General features: G+C 46.2%; 2 protein-coding genes and 1 pseudogene across 2 annotated transcripts; all 3 read left to right on the top strand.

Moving 5' to 3' along the window:
* Positions 1-586: 586 nt before the first annotated feature.
* Positions 587-7,065, top strand: LOC136421108 (sortilin-related receptor-like; annotated as a pseudogene).
* A 1,401-nt stretch (positions 7,066-8,466) lies between these two features.
* Positions 8,467-10,918, top strand: LOC136421107 (very low-density lipoprotein receptor-like). Its single transcript, XM_066408258.1, has 5 exons — positions 8,467-8,658; positions 9,082-9,198; positions 9,764-9,874; positions 10,370-10,545; positions 10,895-10,918. Exons 1-5 carry the CDS (start codon positions 8,526-8,528, stop codon positions 10,916-10,918), a joined length of 561 nt encoding a protein of 186 aa, XP_066264355.1. The 5' UTR covers positions 8,467-8,525.
* A 3,977-nt stretch (positions 10,919-14,895) lies between these two features.
* On the top strand, positions 14,896-17,881 carry LOC136420887 (very low-density lipoprotein receptor-like). The gene is made up of 5 exons (XM_066408000.1): positions 14,896-15,052; positions 15,276-15,387; positions 16,046-16,122; positions 16,825-16,935; positions 17,713-17,881. The coding sequence occupies exons 1-5, from the start codon at positions 14,956-14,958 to the stop codon at positions 17,847-17,849; spliced, it is 534 nt and encodes a 177-aa protein (XP_066264097.1). The 5' UTR covers positions 14,896-14,955; the 3' UTR covers positions 17,850-17,881.
* Positions 17,882-18,119: the final 238 nt, after the last annotated feature.

Genomic DNA, 18,119 nt, shown 5'->3' with positions numbered 1-18,119 from the left:
TTTGTTATCGTTTTTGGTGCAATTATCCGGCTGGTGCAATTATGCGAAATGCCCAGCTGGACCGCACCACCATGGGCGAGGGGGTGTATTGTTAGTCAGAAACACTAGAACAAATAAAATATTCAGTTATTAACCTTCTTTATTGACCCTTTGCTGAAAATAAAGAAATGACTACGAACCTGTTTTGATTTCGCATTCTTTCATTTTTCCATGCGATCTACCGCATTACAACACACATAATGTTACAGGGGAGGCATTCTGAAACATTGTCATGCCACTCACGGGATAACAGTTTCTGTGTTACATTACGTAGAGTGCAGTTGTCGATTTACGTAAATCATGTACCGCCATGAAACTAGGAATTGAAACTAAAACTTGGTTACTGATTACGGGTGACCCGCCCGGGACCTCCCATGCGATTCCTATCAACGTAACTGTCAATGGAGACCGCCTTCTTTTGCTACTCAAAACAGTTTTAAACATATTGGCGATATTGCGCCTTTACGCCGGCAGGTATCGGCTCATTTGTACCGCGTTTGCCGATTTAAGCGCACCTTTTCAGTTAACTTGTCGAGGATTTTTGAAAACAATTGGTGCAGTTATCCGGCTTTGGTGACCATGCGCGTTGCAGATATGCGGAGTCACTAACAATGCAGTGAATGGGAACCGCTTTTGGATATTGGGATTCGGTGCAATTAAATGGAAGGTGCGTTTATCCGAGGTGCAATTAAGTGGCTTCGTCTGTACATAGTTTACATGAATATTGTGAAGCAACGATAATGACATAATGCCGGTCCAAACGTTAAGCATTTTCACCTAGATTTATAGATATATATAGGCCAAAACAAGGAAAATCAAAGCATCAAGTGCAGCCTCGTTTTGATGCAAACTTTGGCACGGTCTAGGGAAATTTGAAATGGCCGCTTTAATTGGAAAGAGGTCTATTGGTGTGAATAAAACAACTCACTTAGGTTGAAAGAAAAGCTGAAAAGAAAGGAAGAAAAAATATCAGAGAAACAATACTCTGTGTTCATATATACTTACAGCAGTTCTGTTCATCTGTACCGTCTCCGCAGTCGTCTCTGTCGTCACACACTTGTGTCTTGTTGATGACTGCCCCATTCGAACAGATGTCTTCATCTATATTTAGAAAAATATGAAGTCAGGGAGACACGGTCAAATTCACACACTATGCATCAAATGAAATGAAATGGGTTGGTGCAAGCTTTAAGATGAAGTCCTACACGTTTACCAATTCAAACTGTATTTCTATCTGCCGGCTATTTCAGTGCTCGGATTCAAAATCAACCCGGGACCTGGCAAAAAAAATTACGCCAAAGGATACTCGACCGGGCACATTGTACAATACTCCTTCCTGAGTTAGTGCCTTACTAATCTCCAAGCAGATCTACACGGGGCGCGAAAATCGTAAATGCTAGCCAGAGAAGCTCCAGTCAGCCAGAGAAGCTCCAGCCGGCCGGAGCTTCTCTGGCTAGCATTTACGATTTTCGCGCCCCGTGTAGATCTGCTTGGAGATTAGTGCCTTACCACAGTTTTTTTCATCGCTCCCATCGTCACAATCCACTATCCCGTCACAGACCACCTCATGCACGTCACAGTCGCCGTTTGTGCAGACCGTCCTCTCAAATCCTGAGCAAGCTGGATGGACATAAGAGGATACAGGCATGATAAGCAGCTACGATGTCACAGACAACGTGTTAGAATTGCGGCCAATTAAATGTTAGTGATTTTGTGCTTGGTCTATTCATTTCATAACTTGATGATCCAAAGGCGCATCATTGTACAAGTTAGTACGAAGATTCAAGATTCTAGACATTTTTTTTTGTTCCAATCCTGTTTTTCTGCACTCCCGCATTCGATGTGGGAATTCCATATGATTTTATCTGTATTTAGGCTTAGCCTCCATGGTAAGGTGATCGCGATCACGCTTTGCTCTGACATTATACAAGAAAGGAGCGCTAACCTTGGAAAAATGTCAGCTCCATGATTTCCATAGGTTTAGACCCTGAAGAGGCAAATTGCAGGCGCCAAAACTTTCCTGTAGCGAGGAACCCGCTCAGATCAACTTCATGCAGACGTATTTCTCCGTTCGAATCATCTACAGTGGGAAAATCTGAAGCACTGAATTGTTTCACCATCTGAAACCGCCCTGATGATATTGCACGTAAGACTGCTACATCCCCGGCGTGGTAGTACCACATGTGGACTCGGGAGAGTGTGATGGGGGTCTGCAGGTCGACTGTGAGCAACCGGGCCTCTGCGTCCTCTGCAGGATGCCAGCCCGTTCTTAGGTTGGAGTCCAGAACATAGCCAGTAACATGTCGAACCCCGTCGTCGTCCTCCCATTCGTCTGGTGTCACCCATGAAGGGTCAGTCTTCACCCAGCCACCTGCCAATGAATGGTGTTTCATGCAGTTAAATGTGTATTCAAAGGTCAAGGTCGATTTTGCCAGCCCCCCCCCCCCCCCCCAACATAGCATGTTTCTATACATGTAGTGAAACGACGGCCTAGGCCAGTGTTACAAGTATAGCCCGGGAATACATAGCAGCATGTGTCTATGAATGCATTTAAACGACGACCTCGGCAAGTGTTACAAAGAGTATAGTCCGAGACTACATAGCGACACTTGTCTATGTGTGCAGTTAAACGACGGCCTAGGTCAGTCTTACAAACAGCATAGCCGGTACTAAATAGAAGGATGTGTCTATGCATGCAGTAAAACGACGGCCTAGGCCGGTGTTGCAAAGAGTCAAGTCCGAGACTACATAGCGACACTTGTCTATGTGTGCAGTTAAGTGACGGCCTAGGCCAGTCTTACATACGGTATAGTCCGGGACTACATAGCAGCATGTGTCTATGGATGCAGTTAAACGACGGTCTAGGTCAGTCTTACAAACAGCATAGTCCGGGACTACATAGCAGCATGCAGTTAAACGACGGCATAGGCTAGTCTTACAAACAATAAATTCCGGGACTACATAACAGCAAGTGTCTATATTGCAGTTAAAAGACTACCTTGGCCAGTCTTACAACCAGTATAGTGGGGACTACATAACAGCATGTGTCCATGTGTACAGTTAAACGACGGCCTAGGTCAGTCTTACAAACAGCATAGCCGGTACTACATAGCAGCAGGTGTCTATGAATGTAGTAAAAAACGACGGCCTAGGCCAGTGTTACAAAGGGTATAGCCAGGACTATATAGCAGCATGCAGTTAAACGACGGTCTAGGCCAGTCTTACAAACAGTATAGCTGGGACTACATAGCAGCATGTTTTACAAACAGTATAGCCGGAACTACATGGCAGCGTGTCTTACAAGCAGTATAACCGGGACTACATAGCAGAATGCAGTTAACCGACGGCCTAGGCCAGTCTAACATACACTGTAGTGGGGACTACATAGCGGCATATGTCTATGCATGTCTGGAGCCAGTCCTACAGTATAGTCTACGATTACATAGCAGCATTTTTCTACGCTTTCAAAGAAACTTTGGACAATCGGGACCAGTTATACAGTGCCTGTGAAGGGCGACAATACCGGCTCTACTAAATACAGACAATACGCTGATAAAGGGAAGTATAAAAAGCATGCTCAACGGATTTGGGGCTTGAAAAAACACCCACTGTCATAATAAAAGGAATCCGGCTTGCTTGAACATGGCAACAAATGATATCATGATCGAAGTTACCAGTATTAGCTTATATTCGTTTGGGTAGATACAAATCTTGCAAAATATATTCACGATGAAAACAACATATCTATTATTAAGAGCCTTCATGACATGGCATGCATGTGTACAGTCAAGTAGTTTTGCTAAGTGTGAAGAAAAATAATGTTTGAAGGAGTCGTCAATAGTCTAAGCTCACGTTTCTTACTGGGAAAAATAGGCAGTATCCCTCTAGCTCTATTTCGTCAGTATTCTGCAAATATTAAATGCTTACCCGTTTGTGCAAATGCAATGACCAGGCAGTGGTACAAACTCCACAGCAGTAGTAGTGATGTTGTGGTGAACGGCAGGTTTCCCATTATGCTGGAGCGCGGGTAGTCCGGTGGTTATCGGCCTTGCCTCCGGAACTAGAAGTCGCGAGTTCGGTCCCCGGCTGTGTCGCTCACCCGACATGCACGCTACCGGAGTCCACTGTTCATTGTGCTTGTCGGAAAGAGCTGGGGGAATATCCCCGGTACAATGAACCTGTAAACCTGTCTTCTCTGTCACGACCAGTGGAAGAATAGCTCTGCAGTGAGCTAAAACTGGATCACTTCCCTCTCCTTTCTTGGAGGACGACTGGCCCTTGTGGTACTGTGCTGTACGTAGCGCAGCGTCACAGTTGTCTTTCCCTGCAAAAACTACCTTTGCGTGCACTGCGGAATACTCGTATAACTGCCACGATAGATGAAGAAATGGTAGCCTCAATAGCAGCCTCCTCGGTGGCGTTTCATTATTACAGGTTTTACTGGTTAATTCTTTTTGAGAACATTTCCTGGTCGGTTAAGCCGAGGCTAGGCGAGTGTTACCTGTGGTATTTTTATTTGCGGCTTTACGTGTGTCTGGTAGTAGTGTCACATTGATTGTCACGCATTCTGCGGGGTTGGTACCAATCTCCACCAGACTCCGCCTTGTCATAAAACAAAGCATGTCCAGATCCGTGCGCGTATAGCCCAGCACCTGTCTGATTATTTTGGCACCGCATGTCACTGTGCAAGGATATGCCCAGCGCACGGAATGTCGTCAACATTTCCCCCCGTCAAGCCGATGATGGCGTCCGGCTTGCTCTTATTTGTATGCCTGCTGTCCACCGGCCATGCCTCCCGTAGACGTCCGGGTGGCGACAGTGACGCAGAGTGCGCCTCCCCAGCCTTCTCATGCAAAACGACCGACGACTGCATCGACTTGGCATTTCGGTGTGATGCTGACGAAGATTGTCCCGACGGCTCCGATGAGGACAATTGCACAAGCATACAGTGTTTCTCCACCGACTATTTCAGGTGTGAAAGTAGTGGAGAATGTGTCGATCGAGAGTGGCAATGTGACGGTGAGGATGATTGTGAAGACGGTTCAGATGAGGAAGATTGCACAAGCATGCAGTGTTTCTCCACCGACTATTTCAGGTGCGAAAGTAGTGGAGAATGTGTCCATCGAGAGTGGCAATGTGACGGTGAGGATGATTGTGTAGACGGGTCAGATGAGGAAAATTGCGCAAGCAAAGATTGCTTCTACACCTACTATTTTAAGTGTGAAAGTAGCGGAGTATGTTTTCCTCCAGAGTGGCAATGTGACGGTGAGGATGATTGTGAAGACAGGTCAGATGAGGAAAATTGCTCAACTGAAGACTGTTACAACCCTGATCATGACTATCTCAAATGCGAAAGTAGTGGAGCATGTTTCCCTCCCGAGCGGCAATGTGACGGTGTGGATGATTGTGAAGACGGTTCAGATGAAAAAAATTGCTCAAGTATAGAGTGCTACAATCCTGACTATTTCAAGTGTGAAAGCAGTGGTGTATGTGTCCGTCCAACGTGGCAATGTGACGGTGATGACGATTGTGAAGACAGTTCAGATGAGGACAATTGCACAAACATAGAATGCTACAACCCCGGCGATTTCAAGTGTGAAAGTAGCGGAGAATGTGTCCGTCCAACGTGGCAATGTGACGGTGAGGATGATTGTGAAGACGGTTCAGATGAGGAAAATTGTTGGAGCATAGAGTGTTCCAACCCTGACTATCTCAAATGCGAAAGTAGTGGGGCATGTTTTGCTCCAAAGCTGCAATGTGACGGGGGTGATGATTGTGAAGACGGGTCAGATGAGGACAATTGCACAAGCATAGAGTGTTTCAATCCCGACCATTTCAAGTGTGAAAGTAGCGGTGTATGTGTCAGTCCAGGGTGGCAATGTGACGGTGAGGACGATTGTGAAGACGGTTCAGATGAGGACAATTGTACAAACATTGAGTGTGTCGACCCCGACGATTTGTTGTGTGAAAGTAGTAAAGAATGTTTCGCTCCAGAGTGGCAATGTGACGGTAAAAATGATTGTGAAGACAGGTCAGATGAGGACAATTGCACAAGTATAAGGTGTTACCACCCTGACGATTTCAAGTGTGAAAGTAGCGGAGTATGTGTCCGTCCAGAGGTACAATGTGACGGTGAAGATGATTGTGAAGACAGGTCAGATGAGGGCAATTGCACAAGCATAGAATGCTACAACAGTGACGATTTCAAGTGCAAAAGTGATGGACTATGTATCGAACCAGAGTGGCAATGTGACGGTGATGATGATTGTGAGGACAGGTCAGATGAGGACAATTGCACAAGCATCGAATGCTACAATATTGACGATTTCAAGTGTAAAAGTGATGGAGAATGTCTCTCTCGAGAATTTCAATGTAACGGTCGTGATGATTGTGGCTCAGACAGCTCAGATGAGGAAAATTGCAAAAACATAGAATGCTACAACAGTGACGATTTCAAGTGTGAACGTAGCGGAATATGTGTCCGTCCGGAGTGGCAATGTAACGGTAGGGGTGATTGTGACGACGGATCAGATGAGGAAAATTGTTGGAGCAAAGAGTGTAATGACCCCCACCATGTCAGGTGTGAGATCAGTGGGGCATGTTTTGCTCCAAAGCTGCAATGTGACGGTTATGATGATTGTGAAGACGGTTCAGATGAGGAAAATTGCACAAGCAAAGAGTGTTTCAACCCCGACCATGTCAAGTGTGAAAGTGGAATATGTCTCTATCCCAATCGGAAATGTTCGAAGTGTCCAGACGGCACAGATGATTGCGAGGACGGATGTACCATACCCGACTATCTAATCAATGTCCGTCCAGAGTGGCTATGTGACGGCGTCAAAGATTGTCGAAACGGTACAGATGAAAAACATTGCACAGCCGCAAATTGTCCCCTGCCCAAACATTTCTGCGGTGAACGCGGTCCCTGCATCCCTGACACGAAGCGCTGCGATGGCGTCGGTGACTGTTACGACGAGTCCGATGAAAGTGACTGCGGTAAGACCACTTTCTCCTAATGTCAATCCTCGGGTACCCTGAGAGCCCAGACTTGGACAGGGCCGCAATAGCGATTTCCTTCGGCGGCCCAAGACATTCAGCCCGCCTGATCTTAATCAACACTCCGGGGAGTTGTAGCCCGGGAAGTGGTAGAGTCGGTCAACTCTCGGGCTTCAACTCCCCAGGTGCGTTAATTACGGTATCGGCGGGCTCGGAGCTCTGGGCCGCCGAAGGAATTGGCTAGAAGGAACAGGCTAAAAGGAACAGGCTGCAAGGCCCGATGAACAGTCTGGCTCCCAGGGTAATCCTCGGGTGAATTTTTGGGCTTAAGTAGACTTAAAATGTGTGGCGTCGGTTTGGCCTAACGGTTTGGGGTGTTTGGCCCAGAAGCCACAGGTCATAGATTCGAATCCCCTACATGTCTGTAGCACGGCACTTAACTCGACTTTCCTCACTTCACCCAGGTGTACCAATGGCTAACTGACTTTATTTGGCGAGGTAAAAGCCACCTTCCAATACTCTGCCCTAGACAATGTGGGTAACAGCCTACGGTCTCAACATTCGTTCCATGTGTAGAAACTTGTAGAGGAAGAAATAAACAGATATATGAATGGGTATATGTTTATCTTAATAACTACAGAGGACGAGGAACTTGACTTTGTAAATACCTATTGAAAAACGAATCACCGAAAGCGCAATTTGAATGATTGTGTTATACTTTCGTATCCTGCCTTTTGTTGTCCTGTCAGTCCTGCCTCATATCATTGTGCGGTATGCATAGAATGCTGAATGCATGAGGTCTGACTAAACAATTTTGCTGTAAATACCTCAACTATTTGAGTGAAGTATCCACCTGCTATGGAGGCCACACGATGGCTTTTAATTTGTTTTCCAGTGGTAACGACATAAGTACAGGGCAGTCATGTGATAGGCTTGTCATATACGCGGGATAGTACATACCAGTCAATAGTGCCCTGTGGAGGGTGACAGACAGTCACCGAAACGTCTGCTGTGATTGTATGTCTTGGCTGTGAATGAATAACCTTGTCATCCAGCTTCGAACGTTCTATGTTACATAGTGTGTACCAGTGTAGAGTTTCGATGCAAGAACAACAGCAGATGCGTAGCACCATCTGAAGTTTGCGATGGCGTCAGCGACTGTGACGACGCGTCGGACGAGCTTATGTGTCGTGAGTTTCTTTCTTTCTTTTTGGCAATGCCTAATGGGCGGAGCCGTTAGTATGGTGCTGCGATTGAATTGCCAATTACTCTAAAAATTGAACGAACGCATTCCCTAGGGAATGTTTTTTTTTTAAATATTTTCTTTCACAAAATGTACAGACATGCATGGCACATGCACAGCCACAATAATAAAACTAAATGTATAAAACAAACATATACATAAGAAATAAACACACGTCCCAAAACTTCGAAACAGAAACATAAGATCCAGCAGCAATTCCATACAATTTCAGAAATATCTCATTCCTATGTACATTTCTTCAGAGTCCTGTTCGGAGAAGGGACTGTGGCAGTGTGAAAGCGGCAAATGCATCAATAACGCCTCCGTGTGTGACGGAGACAAGGACTGCTCTTCTGGGGCAGACGAAGAGAACTGCCACTGTATGTCCTGTATTACCTGGTCATGTATAATATCGATACATTAAAACGTTTACCAACCAGCTTTTCACCAGTTCTCTGCATGGTTCCTCTTAAGTTGATAGTACTGTAAAGCGAGAGATTTGTGGCTTATATGGCCAGTATCCCTTATAAGTTACAGTATACAATTCTTCACTTACACCAAGCGTAAAATCTTAGGAGTAAGTTTGAGACAAAATGGGGGAAAGAGGCATTCTGCTTAGTATCCATTTTTTTGCAATATACGGCATATATTTAATCATTTCTGCATCTCCTCTGTACAATTTACAGTATCGTTGCAGACGTCTTCTTTTTGTGTCATGTCCAACGAATTTAAATGTCTGAACATGTCTCTAGCTGTCGTTGTTGACAATCTAGTGACACATGTATACACTCCGTTACTTTTAGCGCCCTGCAATGGTCTCCAGTTGGAGTGTGAGGGAAGGTGCCTGCCGAAGTACCGCGCCTGTGACGGGCTGGAGGACTGTGCAAACGGGGCGGACGAGATCAACTGTACGGCTGGAGGTGGGGGTCAGTTAACGTAACTCTCTGTCATACAAAATCCTTCTATGGAAGATAAATCCTCCTCCTCCTCCTAGGTGCACAGGCCAGAAACAGGCCCCTTGCTTTCCAGGAGGATCCTGTCCCTTGCCCTAGCCTCTGCTCCCCTAATGTTTAACCCAGTGTCCTTTACGATCTGGTCTTTCCATCTCTTAGGTGGTCTTCCCCGGGATCTGGGGGTAGCGTACTCCAAGTTTCACAAGCACATGTGGCCATGGGGATTATACGTGCCTGAAAGAGGCGCACATGGAAGATAAATGTTGCATTTAAAATACCTGGGTTCGAATCTCCTGACATGCCACCGATGTTGTGCCCTTGGGAGAGGCATCAAACACGACTTTCCTGACTCCAACCTGGTGTAAAAATGGTTACCCAACTTTTTGGGGAGGTAAAAGGCGGTAGAAGGAGAGGGTTGGGCTCCGCCTTCCAATATCATGCCCTAGACACAAGCAGGTAACAACCCACCTCCCCTCCGGCCTCAAAAAGGCTATGGGGCTAACTTTACACTACTTTATCTAAACCGACACAGTTTGTGGTGCTAAGCAGTTCTCCTGTCCGGACAGTACCTGCCTGTTGGAGTCTCAGCTGTGTAACAACCTGACTGACTGCAGTGGAGGGGAGGACGAGGAAGACTGTGGAGGTACGAGTAGTCAGATCACCTTTAACTCTGCTTGAGGTGTATAACATCTACTGTACGTTACTGCAAGGCAGCGGGCTTCACTAGTTGATCTGTATCCATTGTACTGGAAAAGCTAATCTTAGGGCCGGTTTACACGAGACACTTACGACGAGTGTCCTACGACACTTGTCGCGCGGTAGGTGTCGCAGGACAGATTTTTTATCCGTGTAAATAGACCTCGCGACGCGCCTCGGCGTTTGTCTTGTGGCGCCTCCAGGGTTGACGTATGACACATCGGGGGAGCCCATTTCCGCGTCGTGGGTCACCAGGATTCACGTGAATGCGACGGGCGCCGACGCGCGGCGGGATTCTCAGTCGTTGTGTATGTACCGAAAAGTGTCCTAGGCGAATGTCGTACGACAAACATCGTACGTCATGAAAAGTGCCTCGTGTAAACCGGCCCTTAGTTTTACAAGTAGCGCACATAAAGTCTCACTGCTGACGTTTTCGTCGCAGATGTCCCACCTCCTGGATTCCCGCTTGGTTTGGCAAGTCGGTACATTCCCGATGTTTACGTCACTGCCAGCTCTGAGTACAAGTCGGAATTCGCACCCTTTCAGGCTCGGCACACGCCGACAACTACACCAGGATACTGCTGGTTACCGAGTTTTGTGTTGGATCAATGGCTTCAGGTACCTGATGTTCATTGTTATCTTCGCCGAGAAGATCATGTTTTCGGTTACTCCAGCTGTTGGGTGGGTCTGTATGTATGTCAAGAGCATAACTTGAGAAAACTTTGATGGATCTTCATGATTTTCGGTAGCTGTGTAGCGGTTGTGGAAAGGAAGTTCAAGTTCGAAAAAGGTTTACCTGGCGTTTTCCAATAGTACTGCAGCGGACTTTGCATTTTTGTGTGTTTGTATGTAGGCAACAAAAGTGACGGAAACGTTGATGGATCTTCATGATTTTTGGTAGGTAAGTAGCGATTGTGAGAACGGAGGTCAAGTTAAAAATGGTACCCCTAGTATCTATTGACTCTAGATCAAGATTAAGCAAGCTGAATGACACGATTATGGGAAATCTGTTTAATCTTTTTGAACGTTTGAGTGCAGGTGTACTTTGGCAAGACGACTGACGTCACCGGCGTGGTCATCAGTGGAGGCGGCTCGAACTGGGACCTGGGCAGTTGGGTGACGTCATTCACTCTGGCCTTCAGCATGGACGGCGCTTTGTGGACACCGTACCAAGGCAGCAGTAGCAACGTACAGGTACGAAGAATTCCTGTAATGTAAATGAGTACATAGCTTCGGTTAGGGACGTCCCTCGGATAGGACGTTAAATGTAGGTCCCGTGTTTGGGGAGAGTCACACCCCGCGCACGTTAAAGAACCCACCACACCTTTCGAAAAATAGTAGGGGCATGCCCCGGTGTGCGATGGTGCAAACCTTACAGTCTTCTACGTTCTTGAAAAGGTGATAGTCACCCGTTATGTCAATCCTTCTACAAATGTGGTAAATCTAAATAAATAAATAAGATATATCCGTCTTGACCAGAAATACCGGTAAATACGTACATGCGAGGATCGCCCGAAAAAGGGGCTTATCATCTTTTTTTCTAGTACAGGTTTTCCGCGGAAACCGAGACCGGTACAACAAAGTGAGTCGTCCTCTCCCAGTTCCTGTGACGTCACGCTACATCCGCCTGTACCCGACAGGCTTTGAGGGTTGGGTTGCCATGGTGATGGAGGTGTACGTCACAAACGGTTAGTTTGCCGTAATTGACATAACTAGGCGCGCAGATCCAGCTAGCTGTACACCAGAAATAATTTGCACCAATGTTTCCATGAAAACAAATTGTCATTATGCACCACGATAGAAGCATCAAATTAGCAGAAAATGAATTTATAATGGTGTGTTTTTGGTGCTTAAAATCATTCAGAATTTCAAGATTGCAGTATCTTATACCAATATAAAGAAGACTAAGCTCAGCATATAGGCAGCAAAGCGATTGCATTTATTCCTGTAATCTGCAATTTTATATAAAGCTTCTAGGTAAACATATCATCTGCTTAAATTATGTACAGTAACACCCTGCTGATTTCTTCAGACGAAAGCATTTGGTTAACACATGTACAAGACGAGTACGTCCCACTGGGAGTAGGACTGGATCCTGACGATCCTGCTGCGGTTCCGAATGCGAAGATGACGGCTTCATCGCGTGGGGACCACTTCTTCCCGTGGCAGGCACGTCTCAACAACGGGAGGGAACAACAGCAGGGAGCGTGCTGGTCTCCAACACTGGGCATAGACACCGACCTGTGGCTACAGGTACGTACTGGTCTCCAACACTGGGCATAGACACCGACCTGTGGCTACAGGTACGTACTGGTCTCCAACACTGGGCATAGACACCGACCTGTGGCTACAGGTACGTACTGGTCTCCAACACTGGGCATAGATACCGACCTGTGGCTACAGGTACGTGCTGGTCTCCAACACTGGGCATAGACACCGACCTGTGGCTACAGGTACGTATTGGTCTCTAACAATGGGCATAGACACAGACCTGTGGCTACAGGTACGTACTGGTCTCCAACACTGGGCATAGACACCGACCTGTGGCTACAGGTACGTAGTGGTCTCCAACACTGGGCATAGATACCGACCTGTGGCTACAGGTACGTAGTGGTCTCCAACACTGGGCATAGACACAGACCTGTGGCTACAGGTACGTAGTGGTCTCCAACACTGGGCATAGATACCGACCTGTGGCTACAGGTACGTAGTGGTCTCCAACACTGGGCATAGACACCGACCTGTGGCTACAGGTACGTATTGGTCTCCAACACTGGGCATAGACACCGACCTGTGGCTACAGGTACGTATTGGTCTCCAACACTGGGCATAGACACCGACCTGTGGCTACAGGTACGTAGTGGTCTCCAACACTGGGCATAGACACAGACCTGTGGCTACAGGTACGTACTGGTCTCCAACACTGGGCATAGACACCGACTTGTGGCTACAGGTGCTTATTGGTCTCCAACACTGGGCATAGATACCGACCTGTGGCTACAGGTGCTTATTGGTCTCCAACACTGGGCATAGATACCGACCTGTGGCTACAGGTACGTAGTGGTCTCCAACACTGGGCATAGACACCGACCTGTGGCTACAGGTACGTACTGGTCTCCAACACTGGGCATAGACACCGACCTGTGGCTACAGGTACGTAGTGGTCTCCAACACTGGGCATAGACACCGACCTGTGGCTACAGGTACGTACTGGTCTCCAACACTGGGCATAGACACCGACCTGTGGCTACAGGTACGTACTGGTCACCAACACTGGGCATAGACACCGACCTGTGGTTACAGGTACGTACTGGTCTCCAACACTGGGCATAGACACCGACCTGTGGCTACAGGTACGTACTGGTCTCCAACACTGGGCATAGACACCGACCTGTGGCTACAGGTACGTACTGGTCACCAACACTGGGCATATACACCGACCTGTGGCTACAGGTACGTAGTGGCCCGATTTACACAGGCGTTTTTACTCGACTTGGTAGCCTGAGTGTCATCCTGTTTAGTTCCAGGTTCTACCTTCACAGAAGGTGGTGCCTGGAGCTAAACAGGACGACACTCAGACTATCGACTCAGGACTATGCAAGGAGAACCATATGTCATCCAAGTGGCATTTTCTAGTAGGAAAACTCCTCCTGAGCAACCTAAAGTTCCTCACACACAGCCTCGAGTCGAATCCGAAAACATGTGTGTATATCGGGCCATTGTCTGGACACCATACCTAGTAGTTTGACAAGGTGGAAAAGTTCCAGGACTAGACTTCAGTTCTGGTCGGAATGTGCTTGCCAACAGCTTTGTCCTGACTTTTCATTGTATTGGGTTCGGAATTTAAAAGGACAATTTTTACAATTTCTAACGATAATGCCTCTTTTTACCAACAAATTTGTGCACAACAATAACTTTTCATCAATGAAATTAAAAAAAAAATGAATTGAGATTTCTCCTTCGCACTTCAGATTCAGCATGACAAGGTGTACGAAGTTGTCGGTGTCATCACCCAGGGGGCTTACAACATGGACTACTGGGTGACGTCATACAAGCTGGCGTTCTCTGTGTATGGCCAATGGACAGTGTACACAAACAGCGTCGGGGACGGTGAAGAAATGGTCAGTTCAGCTGTACATTGACAATTCAGACAAGTACATACAATGTACCAAGTCACCCGGTGTCAAGCCAAATTTCTGAGCTTGCCAAGTAAGTGAGAGGTCAGCTAGTGCATCTGAGCACGACGGTTTTGGGGGATTACGTGAGAGGAGTACTCTAAGTGCAAAACATTCGTCGGACGTGGTCATTTTCAAGCATAATTCTAACCCTAACCTTAACCATAGCTCAAACTCTAGCCCCAAACACCTTCCCTAATACTAATCTTAACCCTAATCCTACATGTAAATCTTGCCATGCCCCCATCGACCCCAGTCCTAACTCCACGCAGGTGCGGTACCTAACTTCTCACGTATTTGGCAGCTCAAGGATTTGGCTCTACACCGGGTGTCCCTGACCTCGCCGGGCAGACCAGCTGTCTATGGACTATACGGTAAACCACACTACTTTTAGGAAGGGCGTGCCAATCTGTAATGCTAGCATGCTACAGTACCTAAACAAAATACTACTAGGGAGCCCCAAATCGCCATGTTTCCTTTGGAACTCAATAGCTACCCACATATACAAAAATAGATACAAATCCATCATGGGAATCTTGAGTTATAGGTGCGAACACACATACACTGATACAACCCAAAACAATACCCCCGTCGAAGGTGAATTAACCTCCTTCTGGGAAGTATATAACAAGGTGGCACTCAAGGGTTGAAAAAGGTACCTCCTTTAAGAATATCAGAACGGTCCAGTACTGGCCTGTCGACGAAAATCAGCCGGTTTGAGCCCTTTCTTAGTTTGCATGGTAAATTTTGACAACAGTTTTCAGGACATCCTCGCTACCAGGTGTACAATATAAGATTTTGTTTGTTACAGGTATTCCGAGGGAACAACGACAGCCATCGCTATGCTCGCAACATGTTGGACAACCCAGCATTTGCACTCTACACTCGCTTCTACCCCCTCACCTTCTACAAACGCATTGCACTGAGGGTCGAGATTCTCGTCAAATATGGTCAGACGTCTAATGTATTTCATTGGTTAATGTGTGTATTTATTGTGTTTATCAACTTGAATATACCCTTCAGCCAAAGGCTACTCTTCCAGGGATTAAAAGCAGAATGTAATTGATCATTTGAACATAATATAAATAAGGATCAGCATATAAGAGGAAACGTAAGTGATAATCAATCAAATACATAATATTATATAATATCTTATCTAATATTCCTTACAAGGTCGGGGGTGTACATCGCACGAGGTCCTCTGTGACAGGGAATGCCGACCGAGGGAAAGTTTCTGTCACCTTTTTGACGGATGTGTGCCGCAGGTCTATAACTATGGAGACAAGTAAATACAATCACTACCTCACAACTTTCCTTAGTACATGAATAGTACATGTACATAAGAATAGCTGTTACCGACTTTTTAAAACAAGTTTTGTGATAGAATTAACTATTTTGTAAGCCCCCCCCCCCCAGAAAAGTTTGCGACCATACTGTTAATCGTATACTTACACAACGAAGCTGCAAAGTGAACAAATGTATGCCGTACATTGCAAAAAATATCAGAAACAGATACTTATGTCATACAATGCCTCTTTTTCTATCATACAACGCACTGATTTTGTCGTAGATGTATTTCGAGATCTTAGCGAAGTTTTACAAAGTCTTCCAAGAAAATGCAACAAAAAAAGAAGAACGTTCTATAATGTTCTATAAATTGTAAAATCTTCCTGACCAATTGAATGTTATAATGAAGCCAAGTTTTTTGGGCCCAACTTCTATTTCTTCGCATGCTCGCCTCAAGTTTTGGAGTGCCGAGAGGATGTCATCCATGTAATCAAATCAGTGCGGCCTAAGTCGTTAATGCGAATCAATCTAGCTGATAACAGGTGTAAACAAGCAAACAACACAAAGGCACAGTTTACACATGCATTTCCAAGCACGCGTGTAGCACACTCGGTGTAAACCGGGCCTAAAAAAAAGACTTACAAACTGTGTTGCAGACCTGTCTGTGAAGATGTGCTGGAGGGTGAGTGCGGGCTGGAGTTGACCGTGACGCTGCAGCATCTAGGATGTTTGGGTTCGTTAGTTCACCTTTTACCACTATGTAGACAATGTAAGTACAAGGAGGCTTTGATATATAGTACCCAAGTTGCATGACACAGGTTGGTAGAAGTCACCATGAGGCGGATTATAATTCAGCGTCATGTTGACGTGACTTTTAGGAGATTACTGAATGAATGAAGACCTTTATTGCACATTTCTGCCACACTTGGCTAAGTACAGGTCACAACAAAATATAATACAAGACAGTACAGTTAGCGGATACAAAAGAATATGACTATCATTAAATAAATTCTACTTCTCCTCGCTTTTCGGTTATAGTAGATATAAAAGAACAGACGTGTTTTTCAATGGGAGGTTTGTCTAGTCGCATTAGAAATATGAATTTTTTAGGGTGTTTGGCCCAGAACCATGGGTCGTGGGTTTGAGTCCCCTGTATGCCCTCAGGAGAGGCACGATTTTCCCCACTCCACCCAGGTGTAAAAGTGGGTACCTGACTTCGGCTGGGGAGGTAAAAGGCGGTGCAATGAGAGGGATGGGCTCCGCCTTCCAATACCGTGCCCTAGACACAGTGGATAACAACCCACTGCCCCTACAGCCTCGAAAAGGCTATGGGACTACCTTTACCTTGATTGGATAGAATTTTGACTAGAACAAATTTTCGACTGTGCACTCATATATCATACTGCCACTAAAATATTGCTTCGTTGCCTTATAGAAATCGACAGCCAGTTCAGTCCGTGTGGGGATGGGGAACTGTTCCACGATAGCCTGGCCTGTAACCACATAGAAGACTGTTCAACTGGGGAGGACGAGGCAAACTGTGACGGTACATTCATGCCTTTCTCCTACGCAGCCTATACAATATACCTGGTAAGCCTGTGCTAAAGCGGGCTAAGGCTTCCACTTTTGTTAGCCTCCACTCCTACGGGCGTATGGATAGTAGAATTCGGAAGAAAATGAATAATTAGCCAGTAGATTCAGTCCACGGTGAAGATCACATTTGCCCACGGAGCCTGCAAATGAAACCCTATAGCCGGCATAGCTAGTCTGGTAGAGACTACACTTTTGTTAGCCTGGAATCCATACCCTTGGTGCCTCCCCGATATCTCTACGGCACTGTGAGTGACCCTCACCCGCCCAGACAGCTTAGCCCGCTCGGGGTGTTGTTTACGGCCTTGGATTAATTAGCTCGGCAACTCTAGGGGCGGCGGAAAAGTAGGAAGGCAGCGGAAGTAGGGTGTAGCGGAAGTAGGATGGCAGCCAGAGGTAGAAAGGCCATCAGAAACTGACTGGCCCGGTAAAACACCACTAAGGCGACCCTAGAGACTGGGACCAGGCTACACTTTTGTGGGCATGGCCTTAATGTAACCAGCGACAAAAGGGTAAAGTACGTGACCTCCAAAACAAAACGGTCTCGCTGCCCAGTGAGGTATACTATCTGCTTTACACATTCTGCTTTCCGTTTCCCTCACTCCTTTGATTAATTTCTTAGCTCTAAATCTTATCCCTATGGTGCATGACCTCACCCTTTTTCTGGACTTGATAGTGGACGTCTAATGACAGATGAGAGCCATTCACAATCTGCATTTTGTATTTCCTAAAGAGTGTGCGATGGAATGTCTGACTGGCTTAAGTGAACCATGTATCCCAAGAGGATGGATCTGTGATGAGCTAGAAGACTGCTTGGACGGAAAGGACGAACAAGGATGTGTCCAAGGTAGGTGTTGGACTGGTGACTAAAAGAAGTACTCTCCAAGCAGAGGATGGGTTCCGGCAGGTTTTTGACGTGTTTTTAGGCGTTTTTGTCTTTTTTTTTTGTCTAACCAACCTAGTCATTTTTTTGTTGTCTAGCCAGCCTAGACAACAAAAAATGACAAAGTAGAAAGCCTGACAAAAACGCCTAAAAACACGTCAAAAACCTACCGGAACCCTAGTCTGTATAACGCAAACTCCAGCTGTCCGGGGGTTTCTCTCCCCTCCCCGCGGAGTTTGTGCTCGACTAGCTCTAAG

Source organism: Branchiostoma lanceolatum, chromosome 15 (assembly GCF_035083965.1).
Source record: "Branchiostoma lanceolatum isolate klBraLanc5 chromosome 15, klBraLanc5.hap2, whole genome shotgun sequence".
Taxonomy (NCBI): Eukaryota; Metazoa; Chordata; class Leptocardii; order Amphioxiformes; family Branchiostomatidae; genus Branchiostoma; species Branchiostoma lanceolatum.
The sequence above is the reverse complement of the archived record's forward strand: the minus strand, read 5'-3'. Positions and strand labels throughout refer to the sequence as shown.

Bases quoted from the DNA above. Each gene is read 5' to 3' on its own strand.
- LOC136421107 (XM_066408258.1), top strand. From the start codon at position 8,526: ATGTACATTTCTTCAGAGTCCTGTTCGGAGAAGGGACTGTGGCAGTGT. The intron at 8,659-9,081 runs GTATGTCCTGTA...CGTTACTTTTAG, and splicing joins AGACGAAGAGAACTGCCACT to CGCCCTGCAATGGTCTCCAG. The intron at 9,875-10,369 runs GTACGAGTAGTC...TTTTCGTCGCAG, and splicing joins GGACGAGGAAGACTGTGGAG to ATGTCCCACCTCCTGGATTC.
- LOC136420887 (XM_066408000.1), top strand. From the start codon at position 14,956: ATGTTGGACAACCCAGCATTTGCACTCTACACTCGCTTCTACCCCCTC. The intron at 16,123-16,824 runs GTTCGTTAGTTC...GTTGCCTTATAG, and splicing joins GCAGCATCTAGGATGTTTGG to AAATCGACAGCCAGTTCAGT. The intron at 16,936-17,712 runs GTACATTCATGC...TATTTCCTAAAG, and splicing joins GGACGAGGCAAACTGTGACG to AGTGTGCGATGGAATGTCTG.